This window comes from Kogia breviceps, chromosome 3 (genome assembly GCF_026419965.1).
Source record: "Kogia breviceps isolate mKogBre1 chromosome 3, mKogBre1 haplotype 1, whole genome shotgun sequence".
Lineage (NCBI taxonomy): Eukaryota > Metazoa > Chordata > Mammalia > Artiodactyla > Physeteridae > Kogia > Kogia breviceps.
The window spans coordinates 151,799,277-151,818,757 of NC_081312.1; the positions used below are offsets into that span (position 1 = coordinate 151,799,277).

The 19,481-nt window shown below is 49.1% G+C and overlaps 1 protein-coding gene across 5 annotated transcripts in view; it reads left to right on the forward strand.

The window, feature by feature from the left end:
* The first annotated feature begins 9,718 nt into the window (after window positions 1-9,718).
* ALPK3 (alpha kinase 3) overlaps window positions 9,719-19,481 on the forward strand; it is a 50,077-nt gene continuing 40,314 nt past the window's right edge. For 2 of the 5 annotated variants that reach the window (XM_059057253.2, XM_067029977.1), the window contains exons 1-2: window positions 9,719-9,946; window positions 18,655-18,776. In XM_059057253.2, coding sequence (XP_058913236.1) covers window positions 9,804-9,946; window positions 18,655-18,776 — 265 coding nt within the window. In that variant the 5' untranslated portion in view covers window positions 9,719-9,803. Of the gene's footprint in view, window positions 9,947-15,073; window positions 15,113-18,654; window positions 18,777-19,481 lie in introns of all 5 variants that reach the window. The other 3 variants (XM_067029978.1, XM_059057252.2, XM_067029975.1) reach the window with 3 other exon arrangements.

A 19,481-nucleotide genomic window follows, 5' to 3' on the forward strand; every position in this document is an offset into this window, starting at 1 on the left:
GGAGGTCAGCCTTCAGTTCCACATCCCCCTCTCCAGAATTAATCACTGTTTCTATATCTTATGTATCCTTCCTGAGCAATTCTATGCATTTACAAGTTTTTAAATATGTATATTTATATATCTATTTTTAATACAAATGGTAGCATTCTATACACACAGTGTTCTGAAGCTTGCTTTTTTTTTTCACTTACATAATGGAGATTGTTCTAAACATCCAGTGGGTCAGTCTAATTCATTAAAAGCTCCTAGTACAGTTCCTTGTGTACACTAGTGGTTCAAAGAATGTTTGAATGACTGAATTCATGCATGCATGTGTGACTGAAAGAATCTGATTCAACCGGTAGCTACAAAGTTCTCTCAGGGTCTGATCTGAGTCAGAATCTTCTGGATTCTGGAACATTTCTCCCTGTCTTTTCCAGGGGATTCAGGCTGTTGTCCAAAGCCTGACCTTTTCTACCAACAATTGCCACAGCGGTCTTAGAAACTGGGAGCCTTCGGTCCCTCTGGGGGAAAGAGCAGACTAAGACTCAAGTCCCAGTATGGGTTTGACTTTTTGTTTTAGGTCTCTATTTAAAATGCTTTTTCCTTGGGGAATTCCCTGGTAGTCCAGTGGTTAGGGCTCCACGCTTCCATTACAGGGGTCTTGGGTTTGATCCCTGGTTGGGGAACTAAGATCCTGCAAGCCGCGCGGTACGGCTGAAAAAAACAACAACACCTTTTTCTTATTGGAAAATGATATAGCATTATTAGAGAAATAAAAAACATGCATATTTATAATCCCATCTTTGCAGTTGTTTTCATTTTTGCATATCATTTTCCAGTCCTTGTTCACAGCTGAGTTTATGGTATAATTATGATAACAGTGGTTAATATCAAACATTTCTCTATGACAGACATTATTCTCACATTCCTTCTCCTGTTTAGTCTCATAACAATCCTATGAGATAAATATCAATACTACTATTATTCTTTTGGAGGTTGAGTGGTTGACCCTAAGGTCATGGAACTAGTAAGGGGCAGATCTGAGATTACTCAGGTGTGACTAGCACTGCACTGCCTCTGATTTTGTACCCTACTTTTTTCTACTTAACATTATGTCTGGACATTTTCCCTGTTTCTACATAGCCTTGAGAATAAACTCACTGGCAGTGTAATAGAATGAAGAAATTCAGTGACTAGAAATCAAGAGCCCTAGGTTCCAGTCTGGATTCTGTAACTAAGTCATTTGATCTCTCTTGGCCTCAGTTCTTACATCTGTCAAATTGGGGGGGCGGGGGTGGTTAAATTCCTGGGGATCTAGAATTGAGCCTGGCTAGATTTTATCTTCTTGATCCTGTATATATTTATGTAAAAATAGAGGGGACTTTCCTAAAGGCAAGATCTCTTATTGAATTTCTTCCTTTGTTTAATTGTTGTATTTATTTACTGACTTTTGGCCTAGATATATACAAAAATGGAAGACCCCCCCCCCCGCCTCCTCCCCTAAGGCAATATCACTTTTATTTGCATTTATTTATATTTCAATTTGCATCAGATTTCTGCTTTTTCAATTAGAATTCTAGTTCTTTTATGAGTAACTATTTCTTTTGGCTTTTGTCAAGCCTTTCCAAGTTTGAACTGTTTACTTTGTAATTCCAAAGCATCTTCAGATTCTTCTATTTCCCATGTATCTATTCATTAGAGACCTAGGTCCAGATGAATTCTTGAACTAGTTCATTGTGTCATGTATTGGCCTTTTAACATGCTCTTATTTTTTATAATATTTACTATTATTTGCAAATTGAAATTGAGTTTTTAGTGCATGAATACTGAAAACTCAACAAATGTGTAATTGATTGTATGAAAAATGTGTCAAAAGGATATGATACAGCCATTTAAGTCAATTCTAACTGGGAAAAGCCTCCACCGTAGTGAGTGCTCATGTGACAGTGGGTCGGTAGCACCATCTCGTTTCATGGGTGGGCATGGTATTATTTATAGATAGATAGATATAGATAGACTAAAGTCTACTAGATATTACTTCTAAAACTTAATCCCATAGTCTTTGTCTCTATTTTCTGTGAAAATGGAGAAAGTTGATTATATCTTTGATGCTTGAAGTAAGTAGTTTAGCTGCTCTTTGATATTTTAAACTAGGATGCTCCACTGTTTCCAGGCCTCCCTTTTCAGTTATAGCCCAGGGCACACTGTATACAATTCCTATTTTCCTCTGGGGTTTTCTAGTCCTTAGACCAAGTTGCTTGAAATTTTGCCCTAAGACCCATTGTGCATATAGACAAGGTTGCATATTTTTGGTATCTGAGGAGGAAGGTGAGTTCTGCTTTCTAAGAAGCTCTTTGCCTGAGAAAGAGGTGTCGCATTTCTACACTAGGCTGGATCTGAGGAGGGTTTTGAATATGATTTTTAAATGGGGAAAAGGAGAACATGAGGTGAGGGGAGTGGGGAGGTGATGGTAAGGAAAGGCACAGAAAGTTGTGAAGGAGCAGGCAGGAGAGTTAGAACAGGTAGAGAGTTTAGAACCTGGAAAATACACTTGACTTTTAGGATGGGTGATGGTGGTGGTGGGGTTAGACAGTATGAGTAGCTGATTAGGAGGAAGTGTGGCAGGTGCTAGCAAAAATGGAGGTAGTGGCTTGGTTTGTCAATGGCATCCCTTGGGTTGAGCAGTAATTGCAGCAACTATTACCAGGAGGTATTGGCATGTTTTAAAGAATGAGAAGATATAGCTGTTGTGGAAAAGGAGGGCCAGCTGAGATACAGAAGGACCCTTAAAAAAAGACTTGAAGGAAAAGGACCAGTTCACTCTGCAAGAAGACCTGGAGAGACCTGGCTGGGATGGTGTCTTTCTAAGAATGTGGAGTTTGTGTCCTGGGCCTGACCACCTACTTGCTGCCCCCTGACCACAGAGTCACCCTCTCATGTAATGGTAACTTTATTCTGGAAAGGACCTACATTTGAGGCAGAAATTCCTGGCCCCTCTAATCAGATGTTGAATCAGAATAGGTGGACTGGGGAGGGCACCTGGCTAGGGCATCTCTACCCTTGAGTCCCAAATTCCCTGTCCAATCAAATCAGAATCAGGAGTGGCTTCTTGTTGCCAGTAATCCTTTAATTGGTGTCCACTTACCCCAGCACAGCTGTGGACACAGCTCCAATCCCTGGAGTGCCAGAGTGGCCAGCTCATCCCAGAGCAGCAGCACCTAGAGTCTCCACCCTCCAGGATTATGGACTCAGCTGCCTTGAGCTGGGAGCTGTGGGAGCTCTCGGAGGGAGGTCAGACAAGCAGTCTAGAGCACTGCAGATTGGCTGGCAGGAAGGGCAGCTTGCAGCGGAAGGGCAGCTTGCAGCAGAAGGGCAGAAGTTTCCTACTGGAGGGCAGGGCCAGCAGAAACCTAGGGCTTGTTGAGCTCAGGACTGAGAACTTTAAAATGAGTAGAATCAAGAGAAAGAAAAATAGAGCAAACTGGGGGGATGGATATGTGTTTGATTAACTTACTATGCTACTAATGACTTGCACTGAGATGGGCCATAGGTCTGGGGAGCTTTGATAACTGGTGTGGAAACTGGTGATGCTTCATAAGGAAGGTGTCACTGACCTCTGACCTCAATTCCTGTGCCATAGCTTGTGGAAAAGGCTTCAGCCTGAGTCCACGCAGGTGCCAGAAAAGCAAAATAAGATCTTGAAAGTCTACTGACCAGAGTGAGGTTGATGATAGTTGTATTTTCCCTTGAAGAGCTCACCTGTGAAGTGTGATATTCATGGCACAGTAGCTTAAGGTGGACTTTGGCAAAGTGGACATGTTCAGAGGGGACCATCCAGCTTGGTGCGGGACCCTCAGTGCCATTTCACTCAAGGCGCTCTTGAAGGAATTTGAGGTTTCATCAAGAAAAGAGATGTTTCATGATCACTTTTTTCATACCTTTGCAGGGCTATTATATCAAAAAGGAGTCTAGATTTCCTCTGTGTGGCCTCAGAAGGCAGAACAGAATTAGACTCCATAAAAGGAAGATCCTCCTAAAAATAAAATGGGCCACCTGGAGGAGTAGCATATTTCTAATCCCTGGAGATGTCCATACACAGGCTGGGGGGACCCCCAACAGAGGTGTCCTAGAGAGTGCTGAGGCTTCACAGTGGCAGGACAAGGCTAGAGGTGGAGGCCAAGTTCTCTTCCTGCCAACCCTGAGTGGTCCCTGCCCCCGTCTCCTCCCTTCCTCACAGCTGGGGCCACATGTGCTTCCACTCAGACTTCTTCCTACCCCCGGCCAAGGACCTCTTCTGACCCCTAGGAGCTCCATGGTGACACTCAGGCACTGGCATCTGGCCACTCTTGTTGGGCATGCCTGGCTCCGATGTCTGCTTCAGCTCTGGTCGTGGGGACGCTTCTGCTTTGTTCAGGAGGCCAAAGTTTGCACTTTATCACCCAATTCTGGTAACCCATTACTGCTTGAGAACGTGACTGGTTTCCTTTGATGTATTTTAAGAAGTAAAGGTAGTAAAAGGAAGTGAAAGATAAGGTAAATATTTCAGGGAAAACAAACATGTGATCATCCTCACAGGTTGTGAGGAAGGAGGCCAGGCAGGGGAGGACAGGAAGAGCTGATAGAGCAGAAGTTTGAGGGCCTTGGAAGGAACAGTATACATTTTGAAGCAGAGGTTAGTGCAACTCAGGAATGATATAGTTAGCCTGTCCTCCTTCAAAGTGGAAGTTCTCACCAATGGTCTCACTTTTCCCTGTATTTTGAAGGAACAGTTGACCACTGCAAGCGAGGAAGGCGAGGGGAGGTTGGAATCTTGTTTGGAACAGTTGCTATAGGGAAAGGAAAAGTTCAGATTGGGGAAACGTAAAAGGATTGCCAAGCTGCCTGAGATCGGACTCTGGTTGGAAACCAGAAATGTTGGCCAGCCTCAGAGCAAGAAGCCCACAGCCAGACTCAAGGTTAGGAACCAGCAAGGCAAACTTAGTAGAAGGTCAAGGGGCAAGTGAAATGAGATCCCTGAGGAAAGTATAGTTGTAGTTGAAGTTACTGTCCACTCTACACTGTGCCTGTGTGTAGATGGGGATGGGATGGGCATCATAAAGAAGTCAGGAAGGAATTCATAAGTGGAGAAGTTATGGGGGAGTTGGAGTCTGGAGTTGCCCTAAAGCTGAAGGCAGGCTTGGTACATGGAAGGATAACAGGATGCCATTTTACAGGTGGAGAAAGTCCTCTGACGAGGTTCAAGTGGTGGACATTTGATTGAGTTGCTAAAGGGAGGGGGGGTGAAAGTCTCTAAGAGGTTGAAGTCAATGGACCTGCTGCCAGGTTGTTGGCTGAGTTATTAGAGAGGCAGGGGACCAGAGCCTGCTGCACGGTGGCACTCAATGTGAAGTGGCCTGAATTCAATAACTTCAGGTAGAAGATGATGAGAAATGTGGAATGGTGTCCTGATAGCTAATAAATATGAGGTAACGTATGCCCTTGGCCAATGCTTCAAAGGAGGGTGGATTGTTTCCTTGGAATTTTGTTAGTATTAGAAGAGAGAGAGCTGAGTAGGAAGGGCAGGGATGGGACTAATTCAAAATAAAAGTCATGTTCAAACTCATTCAGACCTTGAGAGGAGCTAATGTAGTTGAGTCGGAATGTCCTGGGAGAACCTGTCATAGTCTGAGAGTAGCTTCCCTTGTTACACTGCTCTAAGGATGTTAATTAACAGTAGCCCGAGATTTTCTTACCACGGGCACCCAGTTTACTCTGGGGCCCCAGGAAGTTCAAAACAATCGGGAGAGGGGATGCTGGCACCAGTAGCAAGTTCCTACAACGCTTCATCAGTACTCCTATTTAATAGCAAACACTGACTGCCTTGTATTATGGTTATTTCCAAACACAGAACCACAGCACGCGCTCCTCTGTGCTCTCATGTGCAAACCTCTATTAGGATTGATGGTGATTCTGTTTTAGTTTTCTCTTTCAGGCTTGAGAGGTTCTCAAGGGTAGAGACTATAACATTCATTTCTGCACCCTCAGTACCGCCATAATGCCTGGTGTGTAGTAGTCAGCAGTGAGACTTAATAAATACTTGCTGAATCAACAGCTATGACCTTCAGGATCATAAAGGATCATGACCTCACTCCTATTAACAAAGGAGAAAGATAAAGCTCAGGGATGGTGAGCCACTTGCCCAAGGTCACACAGCCACTCAGTGGAAGAGCAGGATTACAACCTGAGTCTCTGGATTTCTAGCCTAGTTCTTGTTAAACAACACTTTACATATCCTCTCTCTCCTGCTAGGCAGTAAATCCAGGAAAGAGACTGTGCCTTTTCCATCTCTCCATCCTTGAATGCCTTGACACTCCTTACTCAGCTGTGCCCATATCATCATGAAAGTCTGCTTGTTAAATTGGCATATAGCAAGAATCTGGGAAGGACAGATTATACAATGGATGACAGGAGCAGAATTCAAAAAGAGATAAGAAGGAAAGGGAACGTGAGATGAAGAACATGAGATCTAACTTTAAAAAAAAAAGGTGAAAGTTTGCACTTAGGATAAAAAAAGACTTTACAAGCAGGAGTGGGAAAGACTTAGAGGAACAGTGGTTCATGTTGAAAATTTACAGGCTCGGGATCAGTGAAATAATTTGGCTGCCAAAAAAGCTGTTGCTGGGACTTCCCTGGTGGCACAGTGGATTAGAAGCCGCCTGCCAATGCAGGGGACACAGGATAGATCCCTGGTCCGGGAAGATCCCACATGCTGTGGAGCAACTAAGCCCGTGCACCACAACTACTGAGCCCGCGCCCTAGAGCCCGTGTGCTGCAACTACTGAGCCCACGTGCCACAACTACTGAAGCCCGCGCACCTAGAGACCGTGATCCACAACAAGAGAAGCCACCATAATGAGAAGGCGGTGCACTGCAACGAAGAGTAGCCCCTGCTCGCTGCAACTAGAGAAAGCCCGCACGCAGCAACGAAGACCCAAGGCAGCCAAAGGAGAAAAAGAAAAGTTGTTGCTAATTGTGTGGAGCCCAGACCCAGAGAGGTGCTAATTCAATCGTGGGCTTCTCTGGTTTGACCTCTGCGGGGGTATGTGTGTAACATTTTCAAAAGGAAATTGATAAATTGGAGAGTCACTGGGGTAACTAGCAGCACCATATCCACTGTCATGAGAAATGGCCTAAAAGGGAATTTTAGGTTCTTCATTGTACTAGGCAAGGCCTTCAGGATCTGCCCTCTGCCTAATTCACTTCTCTCTCTGTTTGCTCAAATCCTTTACACTTGAGTGACATGAATGCCAAGCTGCTTCACACCTCCATATCTTTGTGCATACTATTCCCTCATCTGGAATATTCTGTCCACCTGCCCCCATCCACAAGAGTCTATTTGTGAGCACCTACGCAATTATCAAAACCCTTCTTCAGCTTTAGCTTCTTTCTTGTAAACTGTCCTAACCAAATCCCTAGACAGAACTAACCACTCTTTCTTCTATACTTTATGCTCCCCTATGCATGGCTTTATAATTGTACATTTCACCTTGCATTGTATTTTGCTTATATTCCTGTCTCCCCTATGAGACCATAAGATTCTTGAAGGCACAGATCCTGTGACCCTTGCCTCTAGCACATGTGCTCTAGCCTGATACATGGGTAATCACTTAAACAAATGAACCAAAACTCCAAGCAGACTTTCAGATATGTGCAGGACTGTCTTGTAGACAACTGAAGAGATTTTAATATGCCCACCTCCAGAGAGCCAAGAACAAGGATGAATGGGGGCATGTGGTCAAATTTGGCAAATTCGGGCTCATTATTAGAAGACAAGGCTTTAGTATTGGTTAGGACTCTTAGATTCCACTAATAGAAGCCTAACTTGAATCAGCATGAGCAAAGGGAGAACTTTTTGGGTATGGATTCCAGGAAATGGTTGAACTGCCAAACTGCAGGAAGGCCATGGACAAAGGTAGATCACAGGAACACTTGCAACAAGGCACCTGAAAGCCATCAGGACGCTGTACCCCTTGCCTTTGCTTCTCTCTGTGTCAGCTTCCTTCTTCCGCACTGCAGACTGGCCTCCTCCACACAGCAAGAAACACGGCTCGTAAAAGCTGGGACCTTGCAGCTCACAGCTTTCCACCACGGAGGGACAGTTTTCTTTCCCAATTCCAGGTGAAAACATTTTGGTGAAGAACCTTGATTGACACAGCTTGGGTCTGATGCTTGCTTCTGTAGTCAGGGAGATGGGTACCATGAATAGACTAGCTTGAGTCAGAAGGGAGGGTGCGGGGAGTGGGGGTAGGGAACATGTAGGATCAAGGCAGTTGCCATTGGAACCACACAGTGAAAGTGAAGGAAGAGCCATTTCCAAAAGGAGTGGGGATGTGAGTGTAGCTTCTAGAACAGAGGGGTTGTACTCCTTTGCTTCAACTTTCTTTCTTTCTGGCTGCGTTGGGTCTTTGTTGCTGCGGGTGGGCTTTCTCTAGCTGCGGCAAGCAGGCGCTACTCTTTGTTGTAGTACGCAGGCTTCTCTTGTGGAGCAAGGGCTCTAGGTGCGTGGGCTTCAGAAGTTGTGGCACTCGGGATCAGTATTTGTGGCTCATAGGCTCTAGGGCGCAGGCTCAGTAGTTGTGGCGCATGGGCTTAGTTGCTCTGCGGCATGTGGGATCTTCCTGGACCAGCTTGAACCCGTGTCCCCTGCATTGGCAGGCGGATTCTTAACCACTGCGCCACCAGGGAAGCCCTCCAACTTTCTAATAATTATAACCATCCAGCTCCAGGTACTTTCTGGATGCTCTCAAGGATGTAGGAGACGAAAGAATGGGTAAACAGACTGTGGTCATTCCCAATATTTACAACCAGGTTTACACAGTGCTTAGAATTTTGCTCTCAGAAATTGTTGAATGATTATTTTTCTGGGCATTAGGACTCAGCCCATTTCCTCCTCGGGTGCTGGGAAATCGAGACTGAACAGGGTGGAGAAGGAGGTTCAGTTATTCTAGAGGTGTTTACTGAACCCCCAAGCTACTAGATAATGGAGAGGAGCATTCTGAGGAGTACTGGCCTCCTCCGGAACTGAGGTCACTTATGCAGGTATGTGGGTTTGGGTTTGTCTAAGTGCTGGATCAACAGCCACTGGCAAGGCCAGGGTCAGTCAGGGCTGCTGCCAGCAAGAGGGGCGGGTCCCTGGCTCCCTGATCTCCCACTGGATCCAGACCCCCAGGTTCCGAGCAGCTTTTCCGCCCCCTCGCGCCCCCCGCCCCCCGCTTCTTTGGCCTTCCAGGACTTTGGGTCGCACACCCCACGCAGCTCCTTGGGTACTTCTGCACCCTCCCGTTGGCAAAGGCCGAAGAGCCTGAGCTTCCACACCTGCGAAACGGGGCGCGAGCAGGGAAGGAAGGTTGGCAGGAAGCCTGGGTCCTAGGGACCTGGTGAGGGGCATATGCTTGGTCTCCTTTCAAGAACCGCACCCTCTTTCCCCTCTAGCTCCGGGAGGCCTCCCCGGACGGCTGGCCCCGACGTCAGGGCGGCTGCGGGCGTGGAGGGGGGCGCTCCACACACGTCGGGCGGTTGGCTGAGGGAAGGAATCGACGGACCCTCGGGCAGGGCCTGGCGGGGCTGGCGAGGCCCCCGCGGCCCGGCGCCCCCCGGCGCCTCGGAGGCCGCGCTGGCCGGGCTGGGGGAGGGACAGCAGCAGGTGACGACGGCCGGGCCCGCAGCTATAAATAGGGGCGCGCGTCTGCCGCGGGCGGGAGAAGCGGCCGGCGGCGCGGGCCTGGCGGGCGGGGGCCTGTTGAAAGGGCAGGGGCCGGCGGCGGGCGCGGGCCGGCATTAGCATGGGGTCGCGAAGGGCCCCCGGCCGCGGCTGGGGCTCGGGCGGACGGTCCGGGGCGGGGGGCGACGGCGAGGACGACGGGCCCATGTGGATCCCCAGCCCCGCGAGCCGCAGCTACCTGCTCAGCGTGCGGCCCGAGACCAGGTGAGTCGCGCCCTGGGGTCCTGGCCGGGTCGGGGCGGCGCGTCGGGAGGGCGGAGGCCTTCGGATGGGCCCCTGGAGCGCCGGCCCGAGGCCTGGGGACATGGTCAGGCCGGACCGGCCCTCACGGCCCCTCACGGCTCTCCTGACCTCTCATGGCCCGTGGGCCTCTAGCCCCCGGCAATGCGAGGCTCTGGGGACGAGGAAGGCCCTACTTTGGGGTGATTTCACAGGGGCCTGAAGGCTCTCCTTGTCTCCCCTACCTCACTCTTGCCCCTCGCTCAGCTACTCCCGGGCCTCAGATTCCACAGCTCTCGATAAGGAAAGCCAGAGAGGCTGACATTCCTGCCGGCTGGAAGGGAGGGGGAGAACATTCTCGGGGGTGGGCAGAGGAGAGGGGGAGGTGGGGGGCGCTAGGGGCACTACCCTGAAGGGGGCTGCTTAGCTCCGGATTCAGCGGAAAAAAATAAACTCTTCAGAGAAGGGTCTTCCTCTGGGCCCAGGACTTTGGTCTTCCCCGGGATCTCGGTGGGGGCTGGTGAGGTGAAGGGGTTGCTCAAGGTGCTGGTCGGCCCGGCCTGAGCATTCAGAGCTTGTGGCTCTGAGGAAGCCAGTTGCCCTGCCCATTCTGGGGGACTGGGATGCCAAGGGAAGGGGACGAAATGATGAGCCCTTTACTTCTCTTTCAAGAATTAAAGAGGCGTGGATGCTTTGTTTTAGGAGCTAGGCTACCCACCCGTGTAAAGACTTGCAGACAATAGAGGGGCATTTTGGCACTCAAAGGCACCCAGACACACAGGGACACGTGCATTATCATGGAGACAGACACTTCCTGTCCCCTCTGGACAGCTTCGTTTCCCTCCAACTCTGGAGTCTATTCCAAACGGAATTGTGATGGTTGGCTATTGGGTTAGTGGTTGTGTCACAGCCCCAGAACTTGTCTTGCCGTAGGTTACACAGAAAACAGCCAGTCCTCTGAGAAGCTGTCTGGAGACTTCTTGTCCTCCATTCTTAAAGCAACACAAAAACAGACATCAAGGACATTCAGGAAAAGTCCCAGGCACTTCCTCATGGATTGGCTGAGTTCTGTTGACCTTGGAGTTGGAAAAGTTCAAATGTAACCGGAACCGGTTTCTGCATAAAACTCGGCAAAGGGTGTCACATGTCTGGGGCAGGGCTGAGGGCTGGTGTTAATGACTGAGTCAGACTCGACAACGTCCCTGGCTGCCAGAAAGAATGCCCCTTCCTCCTAGCCACTGCCTCTGTGGAAAAACTGGAATGACATTTGTATATTTACTCCAGTCCATGGTGAAGCTGACTCCCTTCCAGGAGCCTCACACTTGTCTCATACTTGTCACAGTGATTTGTCTGGGCCTTGCCTCCTGTGTCTGGCCTTTGTCAATACCAGTGGAACAAAGAGAAGCAGGAAGCAGGGCCCTTCTCAGAGACAGCATTGGGGTGGCTTGAAAACCAGGCAGAATTGGGAGGGCAGGGGATCTGGGCTGTTAGGAAAAAGGCTGGAGAGTGGACACATGTCCGCTCTCCAGCTGCCGCCTGAGAAGTATGGTAGATACAATTGCACATGTGATGAGCGCAAAGCAGTGTGTCAGCCTGAGAACTGCAAGTGGGTTAGAAATGTCTGGCTTAAGTCCCTTTGGACCTAAGTGAGAATGTTCTTAAATGGAGACTCTTTTCATCAAGTGTTTGGAGGGGCGGGGCTGGGGCAGTAGGAGAGAGGGTTTTCTAGCCCAGGACTGTGGGCTGTGGTTTTGCCTCTGCCAGCTGGCCACAGACCCCTGCCCCGCCCCCGGTCCTGAGGGACAAAGAAGGCTAGGTTTCTCTTACCTCTGGAAAAACCTCTGGCCAAAGAGGGGAGACTGTGAAAGTGAATGGGGCTGTGTTGGGTACTTGGGGTGGAGGCAGTTCACAGCTGTCTGTCAAGGCCTGATTCCTGTGTTAGAGCAGGCAACCATATAGTCTTCTGTCTCTCAGAGCAACCTGACTGCCTGTGGGGGTGGGAAGAGGGCCCAAGAGATGGAGGAGAAAGAGGGTCCCTTGAGGACTTTGCCAGCTAACCCTGGCTCCAGTCTAGATGAGCCCTGACTATCCCAAGAATTCTGATGGAGAAGCAGGTTCTGTCCCACTCACTCTTGACTTCAGTGTTTTCTGGTCTACCTTGATACACACCTATCACAGAGCTTGTGAGTCATCATTCTCATGGGACCTTGGGAGGGTAGGCTGCTCCTGGGAGCTGATGGAAAGCTGGGCTGTGAACCAGGCCAGAAGCCTTGGCCCAGGTCTAGAACCTGTCTTCCTGTGCATACCTTTCCTTCCTCCAACCCTGGAGGGATTTCCAGACCATAGTCAGCTCAAGGATATTTCCAGTACCCCTGGGGTCAGAAGTCCAACACGCAAGTCATCCCCTCAAACTGTAGGCCCTCTCTCCTAGGGCATCCAGCCTCTAGGACCTCACCCCTATAGGAAAGTGGGGCATGGGTAAGATAGAGTAGGTTAAGGAACCACAGTCGGGTGGGTGCAGTTATTATTAACTTGCTTCCAAGGACACTTAGAAGTTCCAGAAATCTCTGACCCCTCATTTCTTGGACGCTCTGGTCCAAGTGGGCTCAGAGGAGCAGCAGAGCCCATGATACTTGCTGCAGCTTTGTGACACCTCTTCTGTTCTGCTTGGGTCAGGCAGGTTGTCCAGGGCTTTCAGGGAAACTGAGGCATCCGGCCAGGACTTTCTGAGGGCCTTTTATGTCCCAGAATATATGAAAGCCAGGAAGAGTGGGAGGCCCCAGCGTTCAGGGCCAGTCCTGGTCCCCTGCGCTGCCGCCCCCTCTCCCCACAGGCCTACTTTTCTCCTTTATGAAGAGACCTTTCCTTCCTGGGCCCTGAATTTCCATTCTATAAAGTGAAGGTATCATGAAGAACTCTTTTAGCCTTTCTACCCCAACATTTGATGCCTCTAATTCTGACCCACTCAGTCAGTAAATGGGGAGTTCCCTTGCTGGGTGAGAGCCCTGAACCTACCTCTGGCCCAGTCAGCAGTGCACAGGCACCTTCTGAAGACAAGGTGCCTCCATGACCCAGGACTCCTCCTGACATGGCTAAGTATGTAAGGGTGAGGCCTAGAGAAAGCAGGATGATGGGGCCAGGGAGCAGAGCATCACAGCCAGCCCTAGAGAGAGCCAGGGAGGGGTCACTATCACAGTTCAGACCCTTGCCCACTTGCAGGTGGAACCTGTCATTTTCTGTCTGAATTAGAGAGCTGATTCTCTCCCTCTACTTCCTAGGGAAGAAATTCAGACCCAACAAAGGAGAAATCTCTCCATTCTGAGGAGAAAGGCAAAGGAAATTCATGGTCAGGAAAGGATGGAGTTGGCCAGTGCCTTGAAACCATGGGAAGTGTGCCCTCTTGGCCTCCAGAGGATTTTTTAAGCTGTGAGCAAAGGCAGCTGCATTCTGGAGCAGCAGCTCCCTCTGGGGGGCAGGACCCTTCCAGGTTGAAAGAAATACTTCCCTTCTCTCCCTCCCCCCTCTTCCCTCTTTCTCGCTCTTTCTTCCATAAAACAGAGGTTGAAGACCCACTGTATGCCTAGCACTGTGCCAAGAGCTACAGAAGCTACAAGAGCTAGGTTTGAAGGCTGGATAGGCAGGATTTAGATGAGCAGAAGGAAAGGGGGAGAGCTTTCCAAGCAGAGAGGACAGAAGTGAAGTCTCAGAGGCCAGGAATGGACCTGTCCGTGCCAGTTAGGCGACAGGTCTGGTTACAGTGGAACCTGAGTATTGGGAAGTAGAGAACCGTGTGTGATGGGGTGTGAGTAGGTGAGGGAGGGCCTTAAGTGCCCAGTCAAGGAGTTGAGAGTCAATATAATACACAGTGGGGGGATTGTAGCTTTTTTTTTTTTTCAGAGAGGTGGTGTGATGAGGGGTGAAGGAGAAGGGGTGTGATCATCCAATATGGAGCCACGAGGGTCTAGATCAGAACACAGCAGCAGGAATAGAAAAGGAGAAAGAAGGGCCTAGAATTACTGACTAACTGGACTTGGGAGGGAGAAGGAGGAGTCCAAAATGGCAGATTTACAGCTTCAGGAGAGTGCTGGTAGTATCCACAAACCCAGGAGCACTGGAGTGGAAGCCATGTTTTGGGGTAGAGGATGAGTTTGGTTTTTTTGGTTATAAAGATACAGGCTGTCAGTGGTCAGAGATGCAGATAGAGTTCCATTGAGCAGACTGGACTGCTGATAACGAAGGGAGAGCTATTCTCATGGTGGGGACAGACTGAAGGGAGTGAGTGTGGTTGGGTGGCCCCTGAGACCTCCCAGAGAGCAGTGGGAGATCGTGGCCCTAGACTCCACTGGAGATATTTTTGTTAGGAAAAGTGGAGGCAGAGGCAAAAGTTGACTCATATCAAGTGGGCTGGATCTCCACTAAGGGGCAGCTCTGTGTGAGTCCTCACCCCCCAGTGGCCTACACAGACCCTGGCTGGTGTCCGCTTTCAGCTGCCCCGGGGCAGGAGGGATGATCAGGGCCTCTAAGTGTAAAGGGCCTTTTGCTGGTCTGACCGAACTGGGTGCCTCCTGGCTCCTGCTGAATTAACTGCTTTGTTCTTCTCCTGTTCTTCACCCTCCCAGCTGGTTTGCCTTGCCTTGTTCTCTTTAACCATACTTTAACATATTAATGGTTGTTCTCCAAGCCACCTGTCTCCTTCCCAGCCTGTGAGGGGATTTCCAGGAACGGGGGCTCTTCTCCCCAAAAAGGCCGAGGGTTGAAGCAGGAGCTGCCCCCAAGCTGGCGTGCTGCGGAGTGGGGAACCGTGCCAGGAAGCTATAAGTGATTCAAGGACCTGGGACACACCTTTCTCAAAGCTTAGCCCCTGGAGGCCTCCTTCCTGCCTAACCATTTTCCTGGACTCTGTTGCATTTAACGAGCTCTTGGTTTCAGATATATTGTGTCCGGTGGTGAGGCCACTTGCTAACTGGAGCAGGCCAACTAAGACAGCTGGTCCCTTTTAATAGAAAAGCCCTTGGGTCCCAGATTAATACTTTGCCGACTGTGGTTGATTTCTCCTCCTCCTCCTCTCCTTGCTGTTTTGGCCTAATGATTCCATTTGCTGTTTTTGCTTAGCTTATCAAGCAACTGGTTGTCTCACCCCAGCTCTGGAAGGTAAACGCACCATTGCATTACATTTCTCTGACTGCTTTTTTTCTTGGGTTTGGGCATTGAGGGGCCTCTGGGTGACTGCTTTTGCACTAACCAGGCTGCATGGGGTGAGGGGAAGGTGGAGGGTGGTTGGGGAGGGCGTGAGAGGGCACTCACGTGAGCATGGGTCTCACAGGGGCCAGAGTTGATGCCTGCATGCGCCATCTGAAAGGGGTGCCAGGACCCAGAAATAGGCAAGGGTCCCTGAGATGTCTGCAACTGTATCTCTGAGCCCCTGGAAGAGGCACCATGGGACCAGAACAGAAAACCACCAGTCATGTGCCCCATTTCTCCCCCGTCCTAGGCTTTCATGGTTTTTGTAACCACATATCTAGGTTTGACACCTTATTGTTTATCTTCTAACCATGGCTACTTCCTTAAAAAAAATTTTTTTTTCTCAGTCCTGTAATTTCTCCTTCTGTCATCTCTTTCTCCCAATTTCCCTCTCCTTTGGCTTCTCTCCACCTCTGCAGACTATGAACCCTTTAAGGTCAGGGAATACCATGTTAGTGTATTCCTGCATTAACTTGTTCCCTGAATCTGCTTCAGAGACAGATCGGGGCCTGAGCAGGCCCACGGTCCGGGTTTGCCTGTTGAATGACTGTCCTCTTGCCTCCTTAGCTGGGGACAGCTCTCCACCCCTGGCTGAACTGACAATTATGATCAAAATGGGAATGTTTCCTGGCTATTTCCAACCACTTGGGCCTCATCCCCGACTCTGGTAGATTTGGGGAGAGTTGGCTACAGTTTCTTTACACAGAGAAAGATTTCTGCATAGCTAACTGGTTTCTGAAGAGCTAATTAGTGCCTACCATGTACGTTTCCTGTGATAGGCAAGAATACTGAGAGACCTTTGTTCTGGGTGGCTCACTGTCTGAAGGGGTAGAAGAGAGGGTATCACAACTAATTCAAAGCAGAGTGTGGTAAGTGCTAAAAGAGAGAGGGTTTTGGAAGTCTATTTAAAGCAATTTAAATAACCAAACCTAAGGGCAGGGTTAGGTTCCTTTGAACATGTTGAAAACCAGTGGTGATTCTGGTGTTCTATAGAGACACATGATTAGGCTGTGATATCCTTATGAAGTCACAGAATTGGAAGGACCTGGAGGTGTCAGGGTGGGACCAGACCATTTTCAGATGCATGGACTTCCTGGCTTTCCAGGGGACAGGAAGCAGCAGACTCAGAGTCCATCCCATGTCTGAGTGGTTTGGAAAATGGGAACAGAAAGTAGGTGACATTCAGTAGAACATGATAGTATATGCATTGACTCTCCCTGTCTCCCCAAATGTACCCCAGATCCACTCTCCTAGAGGGCATTCTTCTAGCTATACTTTTCAGCAGTTAATATAGTTAATAATATAGTTAGGACCTAGTCTGGAAAGTTTGAGAAAGATAAGCATTCTTTCTTATTCAAAAAAAGTAATGAAATTACATAACTACCTGTTGTTGAATATCTAGTGTGAGCACTTGTCTCTGCAAATTTTCTTAAAGCATAATTTTCCTGTTTTCTCACTTACCCAGTAGCTTATTTCCTTAGATTTGCCCAAGCAGCTTCATCCCTAAGAACCTAAGCTGAATATGAGATCCAGGCTCATGTTCATGAGTAGGGTAGGATTCAAATTATGTAGGGAGGACATCATTAGGTATGTTTTGAATTAGTTGCAAAATCATGGAAGTCTGATTACTTTTGGCATGGCACTTTCCTTTAGAAACTGTTGGTTGGGATTTGGTATTCCCCAAAGTTAGAAATTGCTGCTAGTATAAGAGCAGCAAGAAACGTTTTCAGATGTAATTACCGAGTGTCAGGGATGTAGTCTAGGTCCTGAAGGACCCTGTATTTTGAATGGATTAAAAGGGAAAGCAAAGGACAGTAAATTCTTATGACAGTAAATTGTAAGAAGACAGTTCTTACAACCATCTAGTAAGTTACTTAGGTTCCAGGTGAGAGTGTGGCAGAGGGAGTGTTACGGCAGCCTTAACTGCAGTCCCAACTCAAGCGTTCAGGCACGTGAGAAGTTGGGATCCCCTTTCTGGGTAGTCTTCGTTGGGGGAGGACTCCTGTCAACTGCTCAAATGCCCAGGCATCTGCATTCCTGTACAGAAACCATGGCTGGATCCCCTCAGTCCAGAAGTCTTACGATTCCATATACTCTTCCTGGGATGTGACCTTTCTCCTCAAGCTCAAGTCCAGAATGATAACCACAGAAATGATAAATTGAATGTGGAGCCCTCCCCACAAAGTAGGGTTTAGCTCCTATTTGCTTGTGTTCCCACAGACTCTTACCTGCCCCGGTGGAGAGATTACAGTCAGACACACACTGCACGTGGGTGACTACCCCCTCCTCTGAGGCTCAGAGAAAGGCAGCTCTGAATGATTTGTCTTCACCCCAACACGGTTCCTCCTGCTCCTCTTCACATTACCCCTTACAGTCCTCCCTGCTGTTCACAAGAGGGTGTGTGAGTTGGGAGGGGGACGAGGGCTGGGCACGGCTTGTGCACCACACAACCTGGCTATGTGGTTACACGTCACGCCTAGGGATGCATTGTGTCTCTGCTGGCCCATGAAAGGGTTTGGCCTGGCGGTTTGCTCGTGTGTGCAGGCAGGAGAGGACTGTAACTGCTGAGCAGTGCTGGTGAGTCTGTGCTGGACTCAGTGAGCCCACAAATGCCCCTGAGTTCTGGAAGATGGGGGAACTAAAAGCCCTGGCTTTTGCAGTGGTGGATCTGTTTGTGATTTGGTGGTCTTGCTGGTTGATCCTGGAGCTGCCAGCCATGTATTCACTTGAGCATGTGGATCTAAGGGGGGAGCAAGGGAGCCATGACTGGCTTTCCACTGGAAGTCCATAGCCCTCTTTAGGGTGAGAATTCATTTGAGTCTTTCTTTTCTGATACTCCTAGGAGCTAGAGGCCACCATTGGGTCTAGACCCCTGGCATTGGCCAGCTTATTCTTTGTCTACTATGGGTCTATGCTCACAAATGCAGGGGCTTTTCTTCTGAGCCTAAGCTTTAGGAGAGACCCCTGAGCTCCTAGGACCTATGTATACATGGGGTTGGCTGGCTTTTCCCTCTGTGGCATGAATGGAGGCTCTGCTGTGCTGGGGTCTCCATCTCTGAGGCTGGGCCTATCCATGTGTGTGTCTCCCCTCTGCACGAGCTTCCCTGGAGATGAAAGGTGGAGTGTGAAGCAAGACTCCACAATAAGGATGGAATGGGGATGTCAGGACTGGTGGTCTGGCATGCTCAGGAGTCTGGCCCACGGTCAGATGCTGCCTACTGTAATGGGTCTGGGTCAGCATCCCATTCAGCCCCTTGGTAACTTCCCTGCTCCCAACCTGGCCAAGAGGCCTAGGCTCTCTTGAGGAAAGACTTGCCCAGGTGCTGGAGCCATGGCCACGAGACGACAGATGGACATGGTAAGATTTAAGCTGCCTTGGACACACCAGGGTGTGGCATAATGTGGTGGAGGTGGGAGAAAGGCTGCTCTGAATAGTTCTTTGCCTTTCCTAGGAGCACCTTCTGCTCCATCATTGCTCAGCTAACAGAGGAGACCCAGCCGCTATTTGAGACCACGCTCAAGTCCCGGGCTGTGTCCGAGGACAGCGACGTTAGATTCACCTGCATCGTCACAGGTAATGAGGCCATCTGTGTGATCCATGCTAGGGCTGCTGCACAGGTCAGGGTCTAAGGGGGCTGTGGGGACAGGCATGGAGAGGGGTTGGCTGTGTGCACAAAACTGTGCAAGTTGACATTTGTCTTCTTAGCTTTCTCTCCAGTTTCATCTCCCTGTGTGGGCTGGGGTCCCTTTCTCCTCCCATTCTGGAGCCACATATACACCCTGCTCTTCTTCAAAACCTGTCTTCTGTAAAGGTTCCTTACCCTCAGGCATACATACACGACTGATGAATCTTATTCCAAGGAAAGAAGCTCTCCAGTCAAAAAAGGTTTTCAAGGCTACTCCTCAAATATCCCCATTTTACAGTTGAGTAGTTTGAAACTTGGGAGTCTCAAGCCTGAGAGACAATAATATATAGTGATTCTGACTGCAGACCCTGGAGACAGACTGCCTGGCTTGGAATGCTGGCTTGTCCCTTTTCCAATTATGTGATGCCGAGCACCTCACCTGCAAATTGGGGACGATAATAGTATGAATACATGCAAAGCATTTGGAATAATACCTGGCATACAGTAAGTACCATATAAGTGTTAGAAGTGAAGACTATCATGTGTGCATTTCACTGAACTCCGTGGTGGAATTTGAAGCAACAGTTTGGCAGAATAGGAAGCAGAGAGATACTCCTTGGAAGGGGAGGATAAAGGGGTGAGGGTACTGGGAA